This window comes from Plectropomus leopardus, chromosome 16 (assembly GCF_026936395.1).
Source record: "Plectropomus leopardus strain MGB_pleo_1.0 chromosome 16, ASM2693639v1, whole genome shotgun sequence".
Classification (NCBI taxonomy): domain Eukaryota; kingdom Metazoa; phylum Chordata; class Actinopteri; order Perciformes; family Serranidae; genus Plectropomus; species Plectropomus leopardus.
Window position 1 is genome coordinate 10,672,037 of NC_142191.1, and position 21,698 is coordinate 10,693,734.

At 39.7% G+C, this 21,698-nt stretch overlaps 2 protein-coding genes across 3 annotated transcripts in view; one reads left to right on the forward strand and one right to left on the reverse strand.

Annotated features, from left to right (window-relative positions):
* mtmr9 (myotubularin related protein 9) overlaps window positions 1–21,698 on the forward strand; it is a 100,134-nt gene that overhangs the window by 49,964 nt on the left and 28,472 nt on the right. For both annotated transcript variants that reach the window (XM_042504003.2, XM_088089074.1), the window contains exons 4-5: window positions 8,153–8,246; window positions 10,767–10,920. In XM_042504003.2, the coding sequence (XP_042359937.1) occupies window positions 10,830–10,920 (91 nt within the window). In that variant the 5' untranslated portion in view covers window positions 8,153–8,246; window positions 10,767–10,829. The remainder of the gene's footprint in view (window positions 1–8,152; window positions 8,247–10,766; window positions 10,921–21,698) is intronic.
* The window catches only part of xkr6b (XK related 6b), a 76,344-nt gene that overhangs the window by 47,504 nt on the left and 7,142 nt on the right, over window positions 1–21,698 (reverse strand). The window lies entirely within an intron of this gene.

Below are 21,698 nucleotides of genomic sequence, written 5' to 3' on the forward strand. Positions count from 1 at the left end.
GCCTCCACCTTCAAATCTAGGTCACAGTTTGCAGTAGGGCATTACCTCATTAACAGTTCTCGATACACACAGTTCTCTGACTGCAGGCGATGAAAAGTACATATAGGCAAAATTTATGGGAACTAGAGGGAATTAAACTTCATTAACTTCATTAAGAAACTGTCCCCAAAAAAGAGATATCACATGGCAGTCTTGGTGCAGTATACTGTATGATTGTGTTACACACACAAAATTATCTTAATCAATTTTGTTTCCCGCCTCCAATGCAATCAGCTGACTGAGGGCGTGTACTCTTTTCACCTAAACCAATCAGAGTTTGTCAAGACCTCTGCTGTCAGCCATCATTTCAGTGACCGATCGATGCAATCCACCTCTACCCCTCCACCTCCACTTTTCATCAGAGTCAGCTGTGGCAATGAGTCCTCCCAGTGAGCTCATCAGGAATCCCCTCCATATCACATCCACTCAGATTTTCATCAAGGCCTGTTCACTCTTTTACCACCACTGGTGTCTAGACTTCCCCTGCAAAGTGATGACATACTGGGATCTGCAAAAGAATACTTACATAATCATTTTTTGTTATTGTGCACACTGTATAATGCACATTTGTTTCTTAATAAATGTTAAAGTAATTGTTCTCTCCGCCGAGAGTTTAGGATATGTCCAAGCGTGTTTGTAGCAGCCAAACCAATTTTTTAACAAGAGTTTGGGACATTTCCAGCTGTGTTTTTAGCGAAGAAAAAAAGTGTTTTTGTGTATCAAGAGTTTGGACCTTTTCAGCTGTTTTTGCAGTGATCAGAATGGGTACTTTTTAACGAGAGTTCAGGACATTTCCAACCGTCTTTGTAGCAGCCAATCTTACTACTTTTAATGAGAGTTTGGGACCTCTCCAGTCATGTTTGTAACAACAAAACCATGTATTTTTAACAAGTGTTTTTGACATTTCCAGCTGGGTTTGTAGGAACCAAACTGGATTTTTTACAGCAAATAATGTTTTCCTATCTCAAACCAAGTGGTTTTTGTGCCCACACATAACCCCACATTAACCCCAAAGTGGCCATATCATTCCACTGAAAATTGCAACATATCTGCCACATTTGAAACGTACAAAAATAACACCTTCATGGTTTGCAGAAATGTGCAGTACCATCATTTATTCTGGCGTTTGGGTTTGAGTGTGTAATAACAACTTAATTCAATGATTTACCACTTTGGAGGATGCTCTAAAGACAAGGGTTTTTTTTTTCTTTCATGTGAAATGTCAACATACAAACAATGGTTAAGAGTATATACACATTTTACAAAACACAATAGTTGGAAAAAAATCCTAACGTCACCACAGTGTTGCAGTTAATTTCCCAAGTGCCTAAAAATATCAAGGAATTTTTTTTTTAAGATTTTTTTTTTCAGGCTTTTATTTCCTTCAATTGACAGGACAGTGTGAGTGTGAAAGGTGGAGAGAAAGAGGGGGAGAGGTGCAGCTCAGGGCCGAGGCTGGATTTGAATCCCCGGCCGCTGTTGCGAGGACAGCCACCAGGCACCCCAATATCAAGGATTTTTATCTGAACAGCTTTATTTACAGATCATATGCTGTCCACCAACACTGCTACGATAAATTCCCCAACAGTTTTGACACTTGGAAAATGAAGTGTCAGATTTTTTTTTGTTATAATTCTGATAGGCAGATGCTATGCAAAGAGCTAATTAAAACTGTACACGGAGTTCAGCAGCAGATAATTAATTGCATTATTACTGTAGTGTCAGATGATCTATTTAATAATTCTCACTGTAGAACAAATGAATTCAGAGTCTCTCTCAAAAAGCAGCACACAGAGCGTTTTCACAACCTCATAATCAACTTCCGCTGCAGTACTTTCTCTTCGTCCTCTCTCCGTCTTTGTCTTTCTCTCCTTCAATCAGAAACACACACACACGCACGTAACACAGATTTTGCTCTGCTCTGGTATTTCCTCTCTATTGCACATGGATTTTAAAAAAAATGAAAATCCCAGAGCTTTGATGTGATGCATGTTAATGACTGGTTGGACACTTTGAGAAACCTTAAGCAAATTAATGTTTTGGCTCAATTAATTTCACAGTGTCTCAGGCAAGGACAGGTGTAAATGAAACCTGACACATCAAATCATCATCAACAGTCCAAATCCTGGAGGGAGACGCACAAACACACAAGCCAGACTGTACACACACAGACACAGATACAGACACACACACACACACGCAGTCAGCTGAAGTGTAAAAACGACTGTACAGCATTAACAGCATTTGGCTCGGTTTATTAATGTAACAGGTAAGTGCAACGACGCAGATGGTGGAGTCATAATGGGCAAAACTCAACAAGACTCATTATTATTCAGGGGATGATTAGGAGTCATGTAATGGTATACAATTTAATGTGATATGTAATATAATGACATAATTGCAACAGTTTAAATGACACTGAGTAAAGGTCCAAATTGCTCATTTGAGCTGTTCAACTCAACCATTTATTTGATGTGTGCTTTAATAAGTCAAACTACAAATACAAAAAAAAACCACATGGCCGAAGTCTAGTCTGTTCTCTGTCGGCACAAAAGCTTCTATAAAAATCTCGAACAGAGAAATTGCCGTCCTCGTTCTAGATGACAGGAAAGAATCATTGAGTGTAGTTAACCATTTACAAAGATTTATACTCCACATAAAATACAGCGTGATAATATAAATGAATCATAATCATTAATGATTAATATTGAGATTTTTCTTTACGAGTAAGGCTCTCATGAGCAGACTTCAAGGCTGTCTTTGAATCAGAGGCAAACCACAGCTAAATGTTTAGTGTTTGGTGCAGCGATTGAGGTCACTGAGTTCACGTCCTCTGACGACATCACATTAGGGGGATGTTGGAGTTTAAGAAACCTTTTTGAACCAATTTTTGTTGTAAACCCTGTGTGAAAAATATGATCAGTCCTCCTACTTCTGTATGTCAGATACTGTATTATACCTGGCCTTATTAATATGTGCAATATTTTGGTGTAAAACAGATGGTCACATATTTGAATAATAAGGTAAAGTTAACATTTGTCAACAATCAGAAGGGATGCTGATGTTTAAGGATTTCTCATCTGTGATTGTGTTAAAGTTTGAAAGTTAATTCTTAGCTTTGGATTCAGTCTCAAGCCAACATGGACAAGTCCTGAAAATTTGTCACAAAAAAGAAAATTGAACACCAGTGCTAACAACAGGGCTCTATCTGCTGAGGAAGACCATGTGATCTGATTTAAAGGCACAGAGCAGCTCCTGAGTGTACATCATTTTTTTGCTGAGGTCAAGAATTAACTTTCAATCACAAAATCAACATACATGCATAAAAAAATATATGTCAATATATATGTGCTGCAATTTTTAGTCATACATTGTGTCTTTTTTAAAACAAAACTATAAGCAAATAATGCTGCTTACTTGCCTGCAAGCTGCAGTCAACTGAGTCAATCGAGACAAATAAACAACAAAAGCTGTTGTATTTAAAGTCATTAAAGTGTCCTCTAGCAGCCTTTTAGCCACCAACGTGGTTGTTTTTTAGCGACCAACGGGGTGTTTCCACTGGGGATAGTACTGTGAAAAGCGGTTGTGTTTTCATTCAGAAATCTCTGTGTTTCTAGTCGGGATAGTGCCATGAAAATTGGTTATTTTTTACCGACATCACTGCGTTTCCATTCGGGATAGTGCAATGAAACAGGAATATCTTTACCAAGACATAGCTGCATTTCCAACCGGGTTAATGGTAGTTGTCTACCAAGAATTCGCTGCATTTCCGGTTAGGATAGTGTTATGATGAGCAGTTGTTTTTTAGTGAAACATTGCTCTCTATCCAGCTGAGATGATGCTATCAAAAGCAGGTATTTTCAGTCAAAACATGATATTTTCCTGACCAAAACGAAGCATTTTTTGCACCTAAGCCGAACCAAACTTTATCCACATCGTTGTTGAAATTTCAGGTTTTAACATATCCGCTACATAGTGCAAATGTAACACGAGCATTGGATGAAGATTTTTGAGAAACTTGGAGATGGGATAAGGAGAAAATAAAGACTGCAGTGGTTTCAGGTCACCCTCAGCGGCTTATACTGACAAATTTGTTAAAATGCGTTTGTGCTGAGGTGGAGAGAGGTTTGTAGGAGCTGTTCCAGTAGGTCTTGACAAGAAGCTGCCCGAAGGTCTCGTTTGGGCTGAGAATACTCCAGGTGCACTCTGCACACAGGAGCATAAACTCATCACTGTGCAGATTGTACGTGTGCTGTTTGCTGTGGTGCATGACAGTGCTGCATATTGCTCCATGTTTTGTTACATTCACTTGTCTTCAAAGAGCAGAGATTTGTGCCCAGTGGGGAGGTGAGAGAGAGGAGAGCTTGACCATGCCAAAAAAGACAAAGGCCAGTCTGGAATCTCTTGTGGCAGTGAGGGAAAAATGCCAGAGAAGACAAAAAAATAAATAAATAAACCTTGTCTCTCTTGGATATAAATGGTTTGGGAAAAGCCTCAAAGTCCTGCACAGAAAACACAATATCAAAAAAGTCCCATATAAATCAATAGACAGACACTCAAACATTTTACAGTGCTGCTTGATTTGGTATTCCCAAGGACCTCTCTAGTCAGAACAGACGGGGAAAAAAAACTCCCGTGCAGTTTTTTTTTCTTTGCCTTGCACTTGGATAAATGTTAAGCTTATTTCAAAAGGCTCCATGATTAAACATCCCGCTAATCTTGGCACGTTCTACATAAAACTCCACAGAGCATAAATCCATTTATTGCAAAATGTGAGAGGAGACAAACATAGAAAGACGGCTTGCCGTCAAAATTCCAGGTCAAAAATGGCATCTTTATAAAGATGGGAAGTCTGAGGAGATGTGTTTGCCTGTCACTGCTTATTGAGGTTAAGAACGTGTAAATTAGCCATATGGCTAATCAGAAGTGCTGCATGTGTGGGTGAGAAAAAGAGACCGGGGAAAGGAAAAGACTGTATGTAAGGGAGTTTGTTCGGTTCGTTGTCCTTGTCCAAGTATGAGCAGTCTAAGAAATACTGTAAATAGATTATGGCAAACAGTCTTAATTAAAGATAAGATGCAAACCGTCTGTCTTAAGTGAGTATATCAACAGCTCTCGCTTTGAAAGAGATGTTTATGGTCTGCTTTTTGTTGTTTCCCCCAGACCTGTAATCCATATGGAGGCAAGGGAGTCGCAGTAGCAGTTTTAAAACCGTTATGTCCCTTAAAGGAATACTGGACTAATCCACTCAGACACGGTGGCTGAAAATATCTCACTGACTCCATTTCATCCTGAAACCACTGCAGACAAAGTGTAAAGTAGAACAATGTTCATCCACATCTTGGACCCAAATTGATGCACCATTTTGTACATAAATTTCATTTATTTGAGAGAAGGGACAGAGAAAAAATACACATGGTAAAAAAATGTCAAAATCCTTACTGAAAAAATGGAATGTGTGTGTATGCATGTGCTGAGAATAGGCATATCCCGAAAACCATTCAGCCAGAAATGTTTCTGTTCTCAGTTGAGATGTACGGCATTGCACTGCAACACGTGTCTTTTGTTTTAATTGAAGGCATTCATTTTTAGGGATTCTGTTATTATACACTATTGCGGTTTGTACTGTTATCATGCATGTTTTCAATCCTGAGGGATTTGTTTGGAAAAAGGTCCCATCTATGCTGTATTTGTGACATAAAAACAGCTTGTCTCATTTTTTATATCATGGATAAAGGACCCACAAAAATGTTCATGATTAATAATAGGCTAAGAATCTGAGACGTCTGGTCTGACCCAGTGCTGTGAAACAGAAGCACAGAAATAGTTAGCTACAACACATTTAATATTTGGGATTCATATTTAGTTATACTTAATTAATAGTCATTCCTCAATATTTGCTTACAGTGAAACATTTTTTTTCACTGCAAATAACTTATCCTAACCTACACAACTAATGAACATCAGAATACTTGAATATTCGGGTCCAGCTCTGTCTGAGACACGTACTTGCACTAAATGGCAGCAATCAATGTTCTGTTGGGTATTTTTTAAGTGATATTGACCATCTTTTTTTTAAACCATAACCAAGTATTATTGATGCCTAAACCTAACTTCCGGTCCCTTCTTACTGCTACCATGTTTTATCATCAGCCTTTTTGGAAAATGGTGTTCCACAAGGGTCAGTTCTTGGTCCAACTGTTTACTGTGTACATATTTCTCATTTTCCACGTGGACCACTTAATTAACACTTTGATATCGCTGATAATTTTTATGCTGACAGCACTCAGCTGCATTTTCTACAGCTTGACTCTAACAAAACAGATTTCTTTTATTGACCTAGATGCTGCTGTGCACATTTACCTTAACTTAATTGGCACACCTGCATAAAATGTCACGAAATCCATTGAAATAACTGGTTCAGTCCTGCTTTTTCCAACCGAATCAGATCCTTAAGCCTTAAGATTTCGAAAAAGTCTTCTATGCTTTTCAATTACGTGACGTTGACTGCAGCTGGTCTACAACTCTGCAGTTTTCATATATTGTCTTCTCCCTCTCCTTTATCCTCCTGTTTCCTCTTTTCTTCTTTTCGTGCAGCACTTTGTAATTACAGCTTTGAAAAGTGCTATATGCTTCAAGTTTGCCTGCTATCAATTTTGTCTTTCAAAATTACTTCCACTGATTAGGATCTGAATGTGTGATAATCTGATCAACAGTGTTACACCATGTCTTTCTGCAAAGCCAAACTTTGTGTCAAAGCATCAGATGTTTTTACACGATACCATACGCGATGAGTCAAGCTCTTCTCAACACTCATAGCATACGGACGAAGAACATTCACACCTCCTATGCATGCACACACACTCACGCATTTGCACATGCATACGTACACATTTACATGTATCTAAGTGAGAGGCAGGTGGCTGAAGTATTGTGTGTTTATGTATATAAGGGCTGGTGAAAAAACAGTGACATCAGTTAACTCTTCTGCCTGAACATACAAGCATACTGGCCACAGTGTATTTAAATACCCAGCAGGGCCTGAAGCATACAGGCTGCTGTTAATGTGTAATTCACTTTGAGGGAAAACAGACAGGGAGCAAGGATGCAGTGGAAAAGAAACAAGAGATAGGATAAGAAAAAGAGTGATGGAGGAAAGAGGGAAATAAAAGGCAGATAAAGAGCAAACACAAACAGAAACAGAGGCAGAGGGACATGAAGAGGTACAAGAGTGAGAAGAAATGACCACGAAACAAAGAAAATAGGTCTGAGATTCAACATCTGAAGCACACTTGGTATGGACCCATGGCCCGTCAGGCCTGAAGAGGTGGCGGTATGTGACATCTAACTGATCACTGTTGTACCCTTGAGCTGATGACCGCTACTCCAGCTCTCAGGTCCTCCCCAAGAACCCAATTCAGCTCTCCTGGCTCACCACGGTCACCTGAAGAAAAGGAGACAGCCACCCAGCCACAGTCATAAGGAAGAGAGGAAGTAAGGACACAGGAAGGACAGTGATGGACTGCTGAGCAGGAGGCCTGAATATGTACTGTCCTAAATATGATGACATTATTTGGGCCAGATCAGGTTTTTATAACAGGAAAGACATGTGTAAACCAGGATTAATTCAGAGCATGAGGAAGAAAAGAAGTTATCTCTTTGAGGAATCATTTAACATTTGGGAAATACTCTTATTCATTTCATGCCAAGGGTCAAATGAGGAGATCAGTGCCATATCTCATATCCGTCTGTTGACAATGACACTGGAGCCAGCAGCTGGTTAGCTTAGCCTAGCATAAAGGCTAGGGCAAACAGCTAGCCTGATTCTGGTAAACGGTAATCTACAACAGTGTTTCTGCAGTGTATTTCAAACCCAGCAACTCAAGGGGCCAACGCATCAGTCTTTCTTTTTTGAAGATTTTTTTTGTTTTTACTTTTTACTTTAAGCTTGAGCAAAAGGGGGAGAGAGACGTTATGACATGCACCAGGTCCAAGGCCGGAATCAAACCCATACTCGTTCTACCAACTGAGCTACTGGGTGCCCTGCATCAGTCATTTTTTAATTATATATTTTTAAAACATTTTTGAAATTATATTGTTTTTCAATCTTCAGGACTACTGGCCTGATTCTGCGATCCTGTTCGAGACCAGCCTCTTACCTCACAGTAGCCACAGCTGCAACAGGGACTTCATCCCGGGACAATGAGGTAAGCTTGCTAGTATAATGTTAACGTTAATAGTTAATTGATGTTGACAGTGACATTACAGTTAATGCCAGCTGAGTAAGCAGCTGATGTTTACATTTACAGTGTGTAAAGAGTCCAAACTCTGCAAGAAATCATGTTCCTAATGTTAACCACTTACTTGCTCCTCCTACGTACTCTAGGATATAGGGGTGCAATAAGATCCACCATCACATTTTTTTTTCTTGCAATACACTGCATTTCTCCCTATTACAGAAGAATTGTGTCTAGGAGCTCTGCCAACTAAGACACACCAGCTAGTAGGGCCATTTCTATCTTTTTGAGGGACCTATGCAAAATCTCATTTTGCATACGCCCTCCTCAAAACATCCCCCATTAATTCAAATCTGCATCATATTCCATATGTGGTGGTAGCTGTTGATGTAGGTTTTTACTTTTTTTGTGTCATCCTTTAAATGCATGTGTGTCACTTTGTATCATCATCTCTAAATTCAGAAATTTTTGCAGGTCTGTGAACACAAGCAGCAGGAAGAGCTATCCATGAGTTCTTTTTTTTCCTCAGCAGCATTTTGTCACTCGGGGGTTGATAATCAGTCTTTAATAAATCAGAAGTTAAAGTAAACTCTTCTACTAGATGTAAAACAAATATATTCATATTAAAAGATGTAGCATACTTTCAAGGGCCGGAGACTCCATTTTCAGCCATAGGCAACACATTATTGAATTCAACGCAAGTACAGTTCGTAATGGAGCTACTGCATAAATGCTGTTACCCACAAACCACCAAATGTAAATGGAAAATCCATCTCTCTCTGTCAGCACATGAAATTGGAACTCCTAATGCCATTCAATTCCACTGACTCATAGCTCCCCAATCTATATAATAATAAAAACAGTAATAATCATACAGCAAAAACTAGTCATTAAAATAACAAATAATATACATACGCTCACACTGACACACACAAACTCTCACTATTGTCTGTGTTTGTTTAATCTGTTGACATTGTTCCTTATAATGGTAGTTCTGGTGCTCTAATTTACTTGTGTGTCTATGCTTGCTTCCATGTTTCTAAACAAAGCTGCAGCAGTGTATTTGACTCAGTTCTTTTCACTATCACAGTGCTGCCATGCTTTTGTCATCCTTCCCTCTCATTCTCATATTAGCATTGTGACACCCTGCTTAGTGAGCTGAGACAGTGTGCACACTCTGCACAACAGCACTGATTTTGTGAAAGGAGTGTGCTCTTTTGACTTTGCGTGCGCTGTATCTTCATATTGCCCATTTCTCAGCGAGTGTAACAGCTCACTAAGCAGGGTATCACCATGCAAATACGAGACGGAGGAGAAACGACTGCGAAAGCCCTGTGAGTGTGACACTGTGAGAGCGAGAGAACTAACGGGCCTGTTCAATTATTTATAAGCAGAGATTGTCTGTTTATCAAACTGACGCCTGGAGCGTCGACCATGATTAGACTCAAACAATGGTGGTCTTCTCTGAGCACTGCTGATGCAGCTTCTAAGACACAGCCCAGATATGAATAAAACGCAGGCAGCATCAAAAGAAGCTGGGACGTGTGTGTGTGAGCGTAGACACTCATCACAACAGGATTTTGAGAAAAGTGTATACATAATATCTTTAATAAGGTTTGAGTGCATATATAATAACATGTAAATGGTTCATTAATTGTTTAACCTCGTGGATGTTTTTTGGAGTAAGTTGCAGTTGTTGACAAGTTTTGACAAAGTTTTTTTAAAATCTGTTCACAACTACATTATAACTATGTAATTTTGTTTTATATGCTTCTTATAAATGCTGGATAGGTAAGGGTAAAATGAAGTGTTACATGTTCTGTCGGTTGGGTATTTTGTTATGATTCATCATATATTGCTTAAAAGAGATTTTCTGCACACTGTCCAATTACTTGCAAAAAAAAAAAAAATATTAAGTCAAAAATGTTTCGGTCATCAAACCTTCATCAGGTTGAATAACAGAACAAAGAAAATTTGAAAACATAAATAGATAATGCTTGAGCATTGGTGAGGCCAATCAGAGACCATCAGCTCCACAGTTTTATGTATTAAGCCAGTTAGAGGGCACCTCCCACAATCATATATGTTACTTCATAGGCAAACTATTTAACAATATTCACATAGCAAAATATAGTTAAAAAACAATCAATATAAACAGTGTTTAGCATGTCAGCAATCAAAGGCTACTGGTAAAAATCAGAGCAGAGCAATATGTCATTTTTGTCCATCTTATATACATAACTCCAAATGGGAGTATATTGCTAAAACACTGCATTAGACATACTTTTTATTAGTATGGAAGTACATACAGAATTGGTCCAACATACTAACAAATTACACAGTACAGTTATGTTTACTACTAAATACTGATCATTAGTTAAATTGGTTTTTTTTTAACATATTGGAATTATCTGTTGTATTTTTGTATTTTTCAGCTTTTTTTCTCCAAATTTAAACTCACTAATTATTTTCCCATTGTGATCGCTGTAGGGTGCAGGTAGTCATGTGACTCCTCCTATACACACTGGGTGGCGAGCTGCTTCTTTTCTCCTGATGACAAGAGACAAAGTTCATGCAGAGGCTCACGTTTCTTGCCAAAACCCAACGCCCCTGTGTCCTGACAAAACCACAAAAGACAACACTGGTAAGACAAGTATGAGATTCCTCAGTGACTTCCCACAATCTGTAGACACTATTTGATGAAGCACCTTGTTTACATCAAAATCTCTGTGATTGCAAACAAGTGCTTTTACTTCATGCACTACCCCGGCTGTCTGGTATTTTAGTTTTTAGTTTGTTCACACTGTAAGTTACACTCTCCTAAAAGCAGCATTGAAGTAACTTTTGTCCACTCAGGATCAGCAACGCTATTGGCAGAAAAATGTTGGCATTGTGTGTTTCTGCATATGATGGTTAGGTTATATTTGCATGTTATTTTTTAGTGAATATGTTGAAATTATGTTTCAACACCTCTGGTTAACATGTGGTTACATTTAGGCACCAAACCACATGGTTATGGCTAGCGAAAAATTATATTTTGGCTTAAAATGCTTGGTTTTGGGGGCACAGTCCCCCCTGGAAAAACAGTGATGAAAAGCATTCCTGTTTGTTGGTCTTGAACAGTGATCTGCAGCTCTGATGATGTCTCAACTACATTTTATTTTGTGCATGTTTAATTGCATTCAACTTTCATTTTATTGTATCACTGTAAAGTAGTTTTTTTATTATGAAACTAAGTATTTCCTCAAATACCTGAGGAAAATATCTGGGTCAGTTTGTCCTTCTAGATGTTTGACTTTCTTCACCTGCCACTTGTTTTCTTGCACTTCACACTGGTCGGTTGTGTACATCCAGTTGATGTGATCTCCTGGGCTGAGTGCAGCTTCCCACAGTATGTGAACCAACATTGTTTTGACTTGAGCCGAAAAGTGGCTGACAGCTGCACGGCGCTGCAGCGTGGGGCTGACTCTCAGTGGGATCGGCAGTTCTAGCAACCCTTTCACAATGAAGGAGTAATTTGATTTGATTCAGTGGTAATATCAAAATCCTATTAAATGCACCTTCAAATGTTGGTTACCGCCTTTCCCTTTGTGCAGCACGTCATATTGATTTGCTCTATTGTGTGTAGTCTTTTCAGCAGACCATAAATAAGTGCCTGTGAAAAGCTGCGAATCCAAACGAATGATGTGTAGTGTAAGAGGGGAGCCATTAAGCCACAGGTTGACTCATGAGCCGAGGTGTAACGGTTTCCTGCAGAAATGAGACGTTTTGTCAGAAGGAGGGAGCAGAAGTGAGGAACTACAAAGGACGATGGAATGTGGGAGATCTGAAAATGGGCCCTGTAGGGAGTAAAAGATGGGTGGTATATGGCAGGATGAGGGAGGGAGGGAGGAGGTGTTGAGTTGTAATGGGGCAGGAGCCAGATGCTCCAGTTTCCTTGACAGAAATGGAGGTCAAGTGCAGCTTTATGTGAAGGCAACACAGGGAGAGAGGCAAAGACATAAAGCGAAAGATGGAAGGGAGGGAGGCAGCATGATGACTTTAACTAGCGGTGAGGGACACAGCATTTGAGCTCACACTGTAGAAAGCCCGATCACTCTAACTACAGCAAATAAGGAGAGCATAAGACACAGTGTGGTGTCTCCTTCCAGGATGGATGGAGGAGGATAAAAGGCTTTATGAGGAGCCTAAGAACATTAATAGGTGTAAGTGATAGGATGGGATAAAAATAAAAACATATGTTAACTTTGCAGGGAGGACAGATGGTAATGTGGTGGCTTGAGCTTCTGAAGAGCACTAATGGATAGAGAGAGTGTGCAGGGAGAACACATGATGATCTCAAATAGTACGTCTGGGAGTGCAGGCCTCACCTATTTAAGGAGAAAAGGAAGGATAAATATATATTAGGAATACAACTATTAGGCTGGGGGATTCCACATGAAAAATAGCCTTTGTGTGCGAGCATTTCAAATCGCACTGGATATCCTCTGGGCCCAGGTAATGATTTTCTCTGGGTGAAAATATGCAGCAGACTAATGTGAAAAAATATACATCAGACAACCTGCACCGTGTGTTTGTTGCAAGCGCTTCTGAGCGAGCTCAAAGGAAAAGTTGCAACGGGGCAGATTTCGATTTTTTTTTTTTTTGTGCAGAGGAGAAAGGAAATAATAGACAGCTGTAGGGAGGATTGAGAATTGAACTGATGCAGCCAGTATAATTGCCAAACAGAAGCAGGCACACAGCACAATGAACAAACAACAGACTTCAGAGTCAATAAACCCGACATCATCATGAGCCAAGTTCCACAAGCATGCAAGCTACAACTGTAACAAGCAGAGAAGAAGAGTGTAAACATGTTAACATACAGTACACAGACGCTAATTGAAAAATACTCTTAATCTGAAAGTATGAGTCAGAGTTGAAGGAAACCTATGTTTTATTTAGAGTTTTCTTTGATTCAGAGGTGTCTGCACATGGCTCTCAACATGGAGGTGGCTGAGCTGGAAGCTAGCAGAGCTAACAGTGTTTACCAGGAGGTAACCAGAGAGTGGCCGTTACGCTTCCACAATGACACTGTCTCGATATCAGAGGTAACCACCGTACGAGCGCATTGCAAAGCAACAGCAATTAGCCACTGAGATAAATGTCTAACATGCACTCACATGCATGCACAGCTAGACCGAATACCACAACAACCTACAGAGACGCTCAGATTACAAAACACAGGGTGGGTGACTCCAATGAATGTATAGTGTAAAAGGAAAAATGTGTATTTGTGATTTTGGGTGCAAGGTCCCTTTAATACATATTTAATGCTCGTGAGTATTTCTGGCAGCAAAACGCTGTTTGTGGGATTGAATCAAAATAAACTCCAGTGCTTGTGTTGCTCACGGATGTGTTTTTAATAGTTTTAATCTGTGTGCTCTGAGGGAAAGTGTGCAGGAGATGGCTCTCCGTTAAAGGAGAGCGCCAGGGGAGGGTGGGAGGAGTCCATTGTCCACAGGCCGCACCACCTCTCTCTGATCTAAGTGCCTTGAGAAACAGGACATGGAAATTTCAAATTCTGCCAAGGTGCGTGTGTTTGTGTGTGTCCATGAGCAAGAGAGAGGCCGCGATGTGAGACTGCATATAAGGAGGTTTATAAAAAAAGGAGCTACTCTCAACTCCCCTGAGGTGTGGTTTGTGTATGTGCGCGTACACATATGTATGTGACCTGCATACAAATCTCTGTCTGGTAACCCATCTGCCCGTGTGCTTAATATTCCATCAAGAGTGCCGGCTTGTCTGTTGACCAGTGTTGAGAAGCAGCAAGAATGTAACATCGAGGCCTTCAGGCTCCTACTACAAAATATTGTTTTGCTCTGGAGGTAGGCCCGAGGCGGTTAAATCAAGCATCATCGTAGGCTCTTTATCCCGATTCATTCTTCCTGCACTGGACTTAAGAGCAGTTACAGCCGGCATCATCGCTTGTGGAAATGGAATCAGCTAACACGTTAGCTACTTGTTTATTTAGGATTTTAGCCTGACATACATATGTTAGGACATCAACGACATTCTGTAATGCTGTTCATAATAGAATAGAATAGGGGAGACCGGGGATGGTTGTAACATTTTTTACATTTCTGTCGGTATCTTGAAGCTCTTTTAAGCCAGTGCATTCAAAATAGAGACTAGTTACATATATGTCTGCTGTTAAAGGTCGACTGTGAGAATTTAGGGGGATAAATTAGCAGAAATTGAAAAGAATTTAATAACTATGTTGTCTTTAGTGTTTAATCACCAAAAAATAAGAATCATTGTGTTTTTATTACCTTAAAATGAGCTGTCCATATCTATCAATAGGGAGCAGGTCCTCAATTAAGGAGATCATCATGTTGCACTACCGTGTTTCTACAGAAGCCCAGAATGGAGAAACCAAACACTGGCTCCAGAAAAGGCCAATTATGTTTTCAGCCAATGTGGTTAAAAGCCCATTTGCAACAAGCAGCATCGGAAAAATGCTGATTTGCAAAGTAAAACTGCTTTATTCAGTGTTTTTACTGTTTTTAATCACATGGTCTGTTTGTTCTGAGAGGAAGAGACCTCTGTGGACATTTTGGCTCCCAATAAATACCTCCTGAATGTGTGGATCTTAAAGGTGCAGTGTGTAAGATTTAGGGATTTTAGCGTCAACTAGCAGTGAGGATTGCAGATTGCAACCAGTTGAATCTTCTCCTGGTTAGAATTCCTTCAATGCTCATTATTCAAGAGGTTTTTCCCAGAAGCTGAATTATCCGCAGATGTCTCTAACTCTCCAAAACAAATGGACCAGTTGATTAAAACTGGTAACGGCACTGAACAAAGTTTCACGTAAAAAAATCAGTGTTTCTTCCATGCTGTTTTGCACATCACAGACAGGCTGCTCACCCAGTGCGTGCTATGTGTGCTCATTTTTTTTTCTGATCCAGACATTCAGGAGGTTTTTACCAGGAGCCAAATTATCCACAGAGGTCTCCTTCCACACACATACACATTCCAAATTAATGTTCCTCTTACGCTGTTTTTCATGCTGGAGAGATGTCGTTAGCCTAGCACCTGCTAATGTGTGCTCGCCTTTTTTCTCTGATAACTCAAGATCCAGACATTCAGGAGGTTTTTATGAGAGGCTTAATTATCCGCAGAGGTCTCTTCGTAAACCAAAACAAATGGACTCTGTGATTTAAACCAGTAAAAACACTGAATAAAGCAGTTTCAAGTTAAAAAGAAAAAACAAACAGTTTTTTTTAATGCTCTTGTGGTAAAACGACTGCTCAGTACATTTGCAGATGCATAAACCTAAATGGCACTGTCTTAAGCTGGTATTTGGTTTGTCCATTCTGGGCTACTGTAGAAATATTGTGGTGCAACAGTGATCTCCATAGACAAGGACCTGCTCCCTATGTAGATATAAACGTCTCATTCTAAGGTAACAAAAACCTCATGATTCTTATTTTCAGGTAATTATATGCTAAAGAAGACATACTTATAATATTATATTTAATTTCTGCCAATATGTCCCCCTAAATCTTAAGCACTGGACCTTTAAATCATTGAAAGTTTTTTTTATTTAACACTTGAATGACTTTTTGACATAACTGGTGTGTGTGTTGGTGGATGTGTGTGTTTGTGTGTGTTTGCCTGTTTGTTCTTGTTTGTCGGAGAAATTGAAAGTTTTGACACTATCACACGCGCTGAATCAAACATTTTTCCAGCAATACTCTCTAATTCAATAACCCAGCTTGAACTCAAATCCTGGTGACACTGAACCAAAACAGCAATTGCAATCCCTTTTTCAGATCCTGCTCTTTTCCTCCACTACTTGAAAAGCTGAAGCACATATCTCGGTGTCATTTATGCCTTTCCGTCTCTTTACCCCCAGCTGTGTTGCTTTCCCAAGGAAGACGGCTTTTCTTGCATTTTGATGCGCTCCTCCGTCTCATAATTGGGGGTTTTCTTGGAGTTCTGGCTTTAAAGGTTTGTCCCCTGTTATCAGTGCTAATGAGAAAATGAGTAGCGTTAGGGCTGATATGTTCCAGAGCAGCAATGGGAGTTTATTTTGTGCCGTCTGTAAATAACACACAACAGAGTCCGATTTGTGCCTTAATAAAGATAAGTGTTTTCTGTCTGTGCCTGTGTGTTCTTTTCATCTTTTCTTCTCAGTAGAATAAAATGCATTTGAGGGACTGGTATTCTAACTGTTTAAATGTGTTTCTAACAAAATGAAGAGCGCAAACATCTTTTGAATCGCTTCACAACAATGTTGAACAGTTGATTTTTTTTAAGGAGATTCCCACATTTATTTGCTCTGCCAGCACACTGAATGAGCAGCCCAGCCGTCTATCACTCGCTTCTTTCGCTCCAAAAATACTCTGATGCTTTGACTGTAGACGGAACAAGATGTTCCCATCGTTCACCATTTTAAACTCTCAATACATAATTATATGGATTGTCACCAATTTATCCCAGCTTTCATCTTTTCCCTCTTTCACCCCGTCAGCTGTTTTTTTTTCCTTGACAGGGCAGCTGGTTGCATTGTATCATCTCAACGTCTCGCCTCGCTGCATGTACAAACCTTTTTTGGCAACTACAAGCAGCCCAGGCAGCCAAGAGAGGCTTTTGTCGACTCCTTCCCAGTCTGTATTAATATTTACCAGGCTCGGAAACAGAGGCAGATGTCAACCATGAGGCGATTTCTTCGTGTTGCTCGGTGGTGAGCCCATTCTTGTTCTGGATTAAAGCGTAATCCAAGCATCAGATTTGTGGTGGTAAAACATTTAGTATGATTGTAAGGGGGGGGAGTCCCCACTTCTTTGGCTCCGGCAGAACTGGAGAATTCCTCGATAGCCATGTTGAATGTACACTTTTAGTTGTAGAATGAAAGGAAGACATTACAAGCATATTAGTTATTTTCATTAGGCCTTTTTTTTTAACCCTACACGTATTGAAGACTAGCAGTTTAGTCGCAGTGCATTTTTGCACTTAAGTGGAATATATGGTGTTTTTATACACTGTCAAACAAGCAATAACACAGCTCACACACTCTATCACGGATACAATGTAAAAACATGAAAAAAATCCGAATTGCTGCCCAGTTGGCAAAAGAAAATTTTGGCATCGTAGTTTATGCAAACCATGACTATTTTCAAATGCAAATGCAAATGTAATATCAATGTTTCTAAAGTGACGCAGTATATGAGCTAACTTTGTCACCTAGAGGTAGAGGGGACAGGGGGTGGCCTGACACATGGCAAGATACCTGCCAAGTTGCAGACCACTGCAGCCCTTTGACCATCAAACAACAAAACAGGTTGTGTTTGAGTCACACATCGCTGTGTTTCCTGCTGGGATGGTGACACACTAGGCTGTTGTTTTTTACTTAGACATTGCTTTTTCCTGCCAGGATAGTGCCACAAAAGGCAGATGTGTTTTTTGCAGAGATCTTTGCATTTCATGTCAAATAGTATTTTTTTTTTACAGCGACATCGCTGTATTTCATGCCAGGACAGTGTCATGAAAAGCATTTAATGCCAAAACATGATATTTTCCTAATCATAACCAAGAGGTTTTTGTGACTAAACCTAACCACATGTTAATCACAGTGTTGTTGTAACATGCATTTTTAATGAATCCACTACATAGTAACACATGTATAAGTGATTTGCAGAAATGCAATGTGCCAGTATTTTTAAGGTGACTGGTTTAGGAATTAACATTTTCCCAGTAATCCTACTGAAACCTATCTACTCTCTCTATTGATTTAAATTGACATTGTTACTCAAATGATACAAACTCAAACCCAAAAGCCCAACATTTTACTACTGGTTCACACTGCTGACAAATACACTGTCAAGAATGAAGTCTACATTTAATATTAAAGGTTTAATTTAAGTCCAAAGTCCACTCTTCACTATTCACAACAAGAGGCCAAATGTGTACTGAATACAACAACAAGCCTAATATTTAATATCAGAATATCAAAACATGACACAAATCTTGGAGATATCATCTTCATTGTGGTTCAGATGCTGCGCAACATTGAGTTTTATTTGTCTGTGAGACTGTATGACACCCAGTGAGATTATATGAATCACTACACTCTCTCATGCACACACACACACACACACACACACACACACACACACACACACACAGCAATGCTCAAGTGTGTTTAATTTAGTACAAGACTGCTTGAAGTTATAAATGCAACTAAAGTGCATTAAAACCTCTTCCTGTGATTGAGTCTGAATTTCGGCACTGGACAGCTCCTGAGTCGTAGTCAATGCATCATATCTGCTGAGTATTTAAACCTACAAGAAGATCTGGGTAAACCAAGGTGGACCACCTCACTCAGACCTATGCAAAGTGGTCTATGGTTCTATCGACTCACCACACAGCAGGCTAATCAACAGACATTTAAATGGTTCTAGATGTCCAGGCTGAAATGGGGCAGCAGGGTTTAAAACGGTAAATGGACAGGGATGTAATAGACAAACTATGTGCTGCCATAGATACTTTCTCTAATGTGTGTTTTGAGAATGTACATATGTTTAAAGGGGCACTCCAGCAATTTAGTGTTGTGCTTCCATAAAGTTCGGGGACTCACAATAGACAACTTTTAAAAAGCATGTTCAAAATCAAAGCAACAGAGACCAAGATATTCTGACCTTTAGTTTTTAGAATTTTTCAAGCTCCAAAAATGCTGAATACTACATGTCCCACAATGCATTTCCACAACAGTCTTCATTAGACCTCACTGCGTCCTAAATATCTCAGGTTTTTGGGAGTTGGACCATTCATCAGAAGCGCTTTTTGAATATATATAAACAAAACATTCAGTTAATCATGTGTACATTTGCTTTTCTACAATATTAAAAAAATGCAACTGGATAGAGAATCTCACCTTTTTTTAAAATGGAGACTGTTTATACATACTTCCAGTATAAAAATGGCTTCAAATTACAGTTATAGTAATAAAATGTTTGTTTAACCAAAACTAACCCTTCCCTTCTCGCTCTTTTCAGGGTCATTGTAACTGATAATAATATTTATTCATTTGCAATATAATGATATCATGACGCTCATGATGACGCTGTGAGACTGCAATATTTTCTAACAGTTATTGTACCGTGAAAATCTCATATAACCCTTGTGCAGAGTGTACTCAGGGCAAAAACAAAGCAGCAGAACTCCAGGTGCAGTGAAAGGGAAACTTAACCATTCATTGTGCTTGGTCTAAAAGTTTGCTTTCACTCACTTCTATGGTAGCTGCTCCTCTCATCCTTTGATCTGATCAGCTCTGATCGAATCAGGTGATTAATTGTCCACCCTGGGATTAAAACCCCTCAAGCTGCTGTGTGAAGAAAGATCTCAGGAAGAGCTCCGCCTGCGCTGCATTCAGGGAGATGCAATAACCTCAATTCAATGAAAATTGTGTCCACTTTTGCAAAAGTCATAAATCTAGTTTGTAATGCCCACTTTCTGTTAAAACTGTTGTCCAGCTCAAGCCAACACAACCCTGATGGCCTCATCAAGGTTAAATATAGTTCAACCACAGTGAAATATTTACGGATTGTAGAGGTTGGTTTGAAACTGCAGCACATAGACGCCTTTTTATTCTGAGAAAATCAGGGCTATAGAAGAGAAGTTGAAATACACACTGCTCAGTGGTTAGTGGTTGCCAGTGGAGCCTTGAAATCTTGCTCAGTTTGTGAGAAGCTACAGAAAATCGCTTATTTCAATATTTTCACCGACAACTAAAAGGGGAAGAAAAAGAAGACAACACCCTGCCCAATTCTGCTGGGATTTCCCAACAACAAAGAGCTTCCAAAACTTTCTCAGTGGATTTCCTTGGGGGGGCAAAGACGGATGCAGTTCTTTTCCAGTCAGACGCTAATTTGGGCTTACACTGATTAAGCTGTCCATCGTACCGCCAGGAGACCTCTGTGTATGTGTGATCCACTGTGCGCCTGAGTGTATGTGAGCAGAATCTCTAAAGCTTAAGGGGACACCGTCAGCAGCGGTGAGGAGGACGACATGACAGAGCTGTGGAGAGCCGGTGACAGAGTGGGATTACAGATGGGACAGAGGGATCCTTCCTGTTCTGTCAACAATTAACAAGGAGATAACGGCAAAACAAGCTCGGCGATTCTGCCGCTGGCTCGGTCCTCAGGTGTTCGGAGGGGAAACGGCAAATTGAATGTGGGACTGAAAATAGGATTGAGTAATGAGACATGATGAGCTGTGTTTTTGACTCCTGTCAGCACTTCGTCTTGTTTTCTCATATTAATGAAGGAGAAACAGCTCACAAACTGATACTGTGGCATATTATTAAGACTGCTGGAGAATGGCAGCTGCTTTGAAATACTGTCCTGGAAAATGATCATTTCTTCCCCACATGATGACAAAATACCAGATATGAGTTGGACAATTAATTACACCACATGACAGAAATACAATAAGCAAAGTACAATTCTGTTAAAAATATCTTCACGCCCCATAACTCATTGTAACATGATAACATATGCTACCTTTTGGCAGTTTGGCCTCTCACTGTGGCTAATAATCTCCATATCAAGTGTTAGCCCTGTGGGTCTTAGGTTGTGAACTCTCACTAAGCTGACAAGAGCAGCTTTTGACCCTCAACCCCCCGAACCAGCAACCAGGCGGATCATGTCCAAAGGGAGACAGTGGCCTGACAAAGATCCCTCGCCCCAGGCTCAGTGCTGTCACAACATACACACCAACACATTATGTTTACTTCAGTTCCTTTTAAGCAAGTTTCAATGCACCTTTTCCTTTATTGTATTGTATTTTTTTTTTTTACTTTCTTAGTGTAGCTTGGTCGAGCTGAGGTCGATACTTATACGATACATATATATTGAATATATATATGTACATGGGGATGAGCCACTTGGTGGCATGACACTAAAATAAAAGAATTCATATATATATATATATATATATATATATATATATATATATATATATATTTCTTTTCAGTTTTATCTGCTCTGACTGGATCGACGGGTGAATTATCCAATTAAGCGACTCAAACTCCACAATCAGCTGATAAGGTATGATGAGTGCTGCCTGCACTGCATTTGTGGACCAAAAAATTCAGAATTTATAGAGGGTACAAAGAATGATGTATGAGTGAATGAATGAGTAGCCAGCAAGTCATGAGTGCTCACTCTGCAGCAAAATCTGGGGACCAAAACGTCCCCAAAAGTACACTGCACTGCATGCAGACTAGCAAAACACAAACAGACAAAAAAAAACAACTGCTTGACTTGAGGCAATCTCAGTCAGCTGAAGGGTCTCCGACTTTCAAGGGGCAGCCCTATACAAAATACCCCTATACCCCGCCCCAATAAATTACACCCCTGCAACAATGGCATAATACAT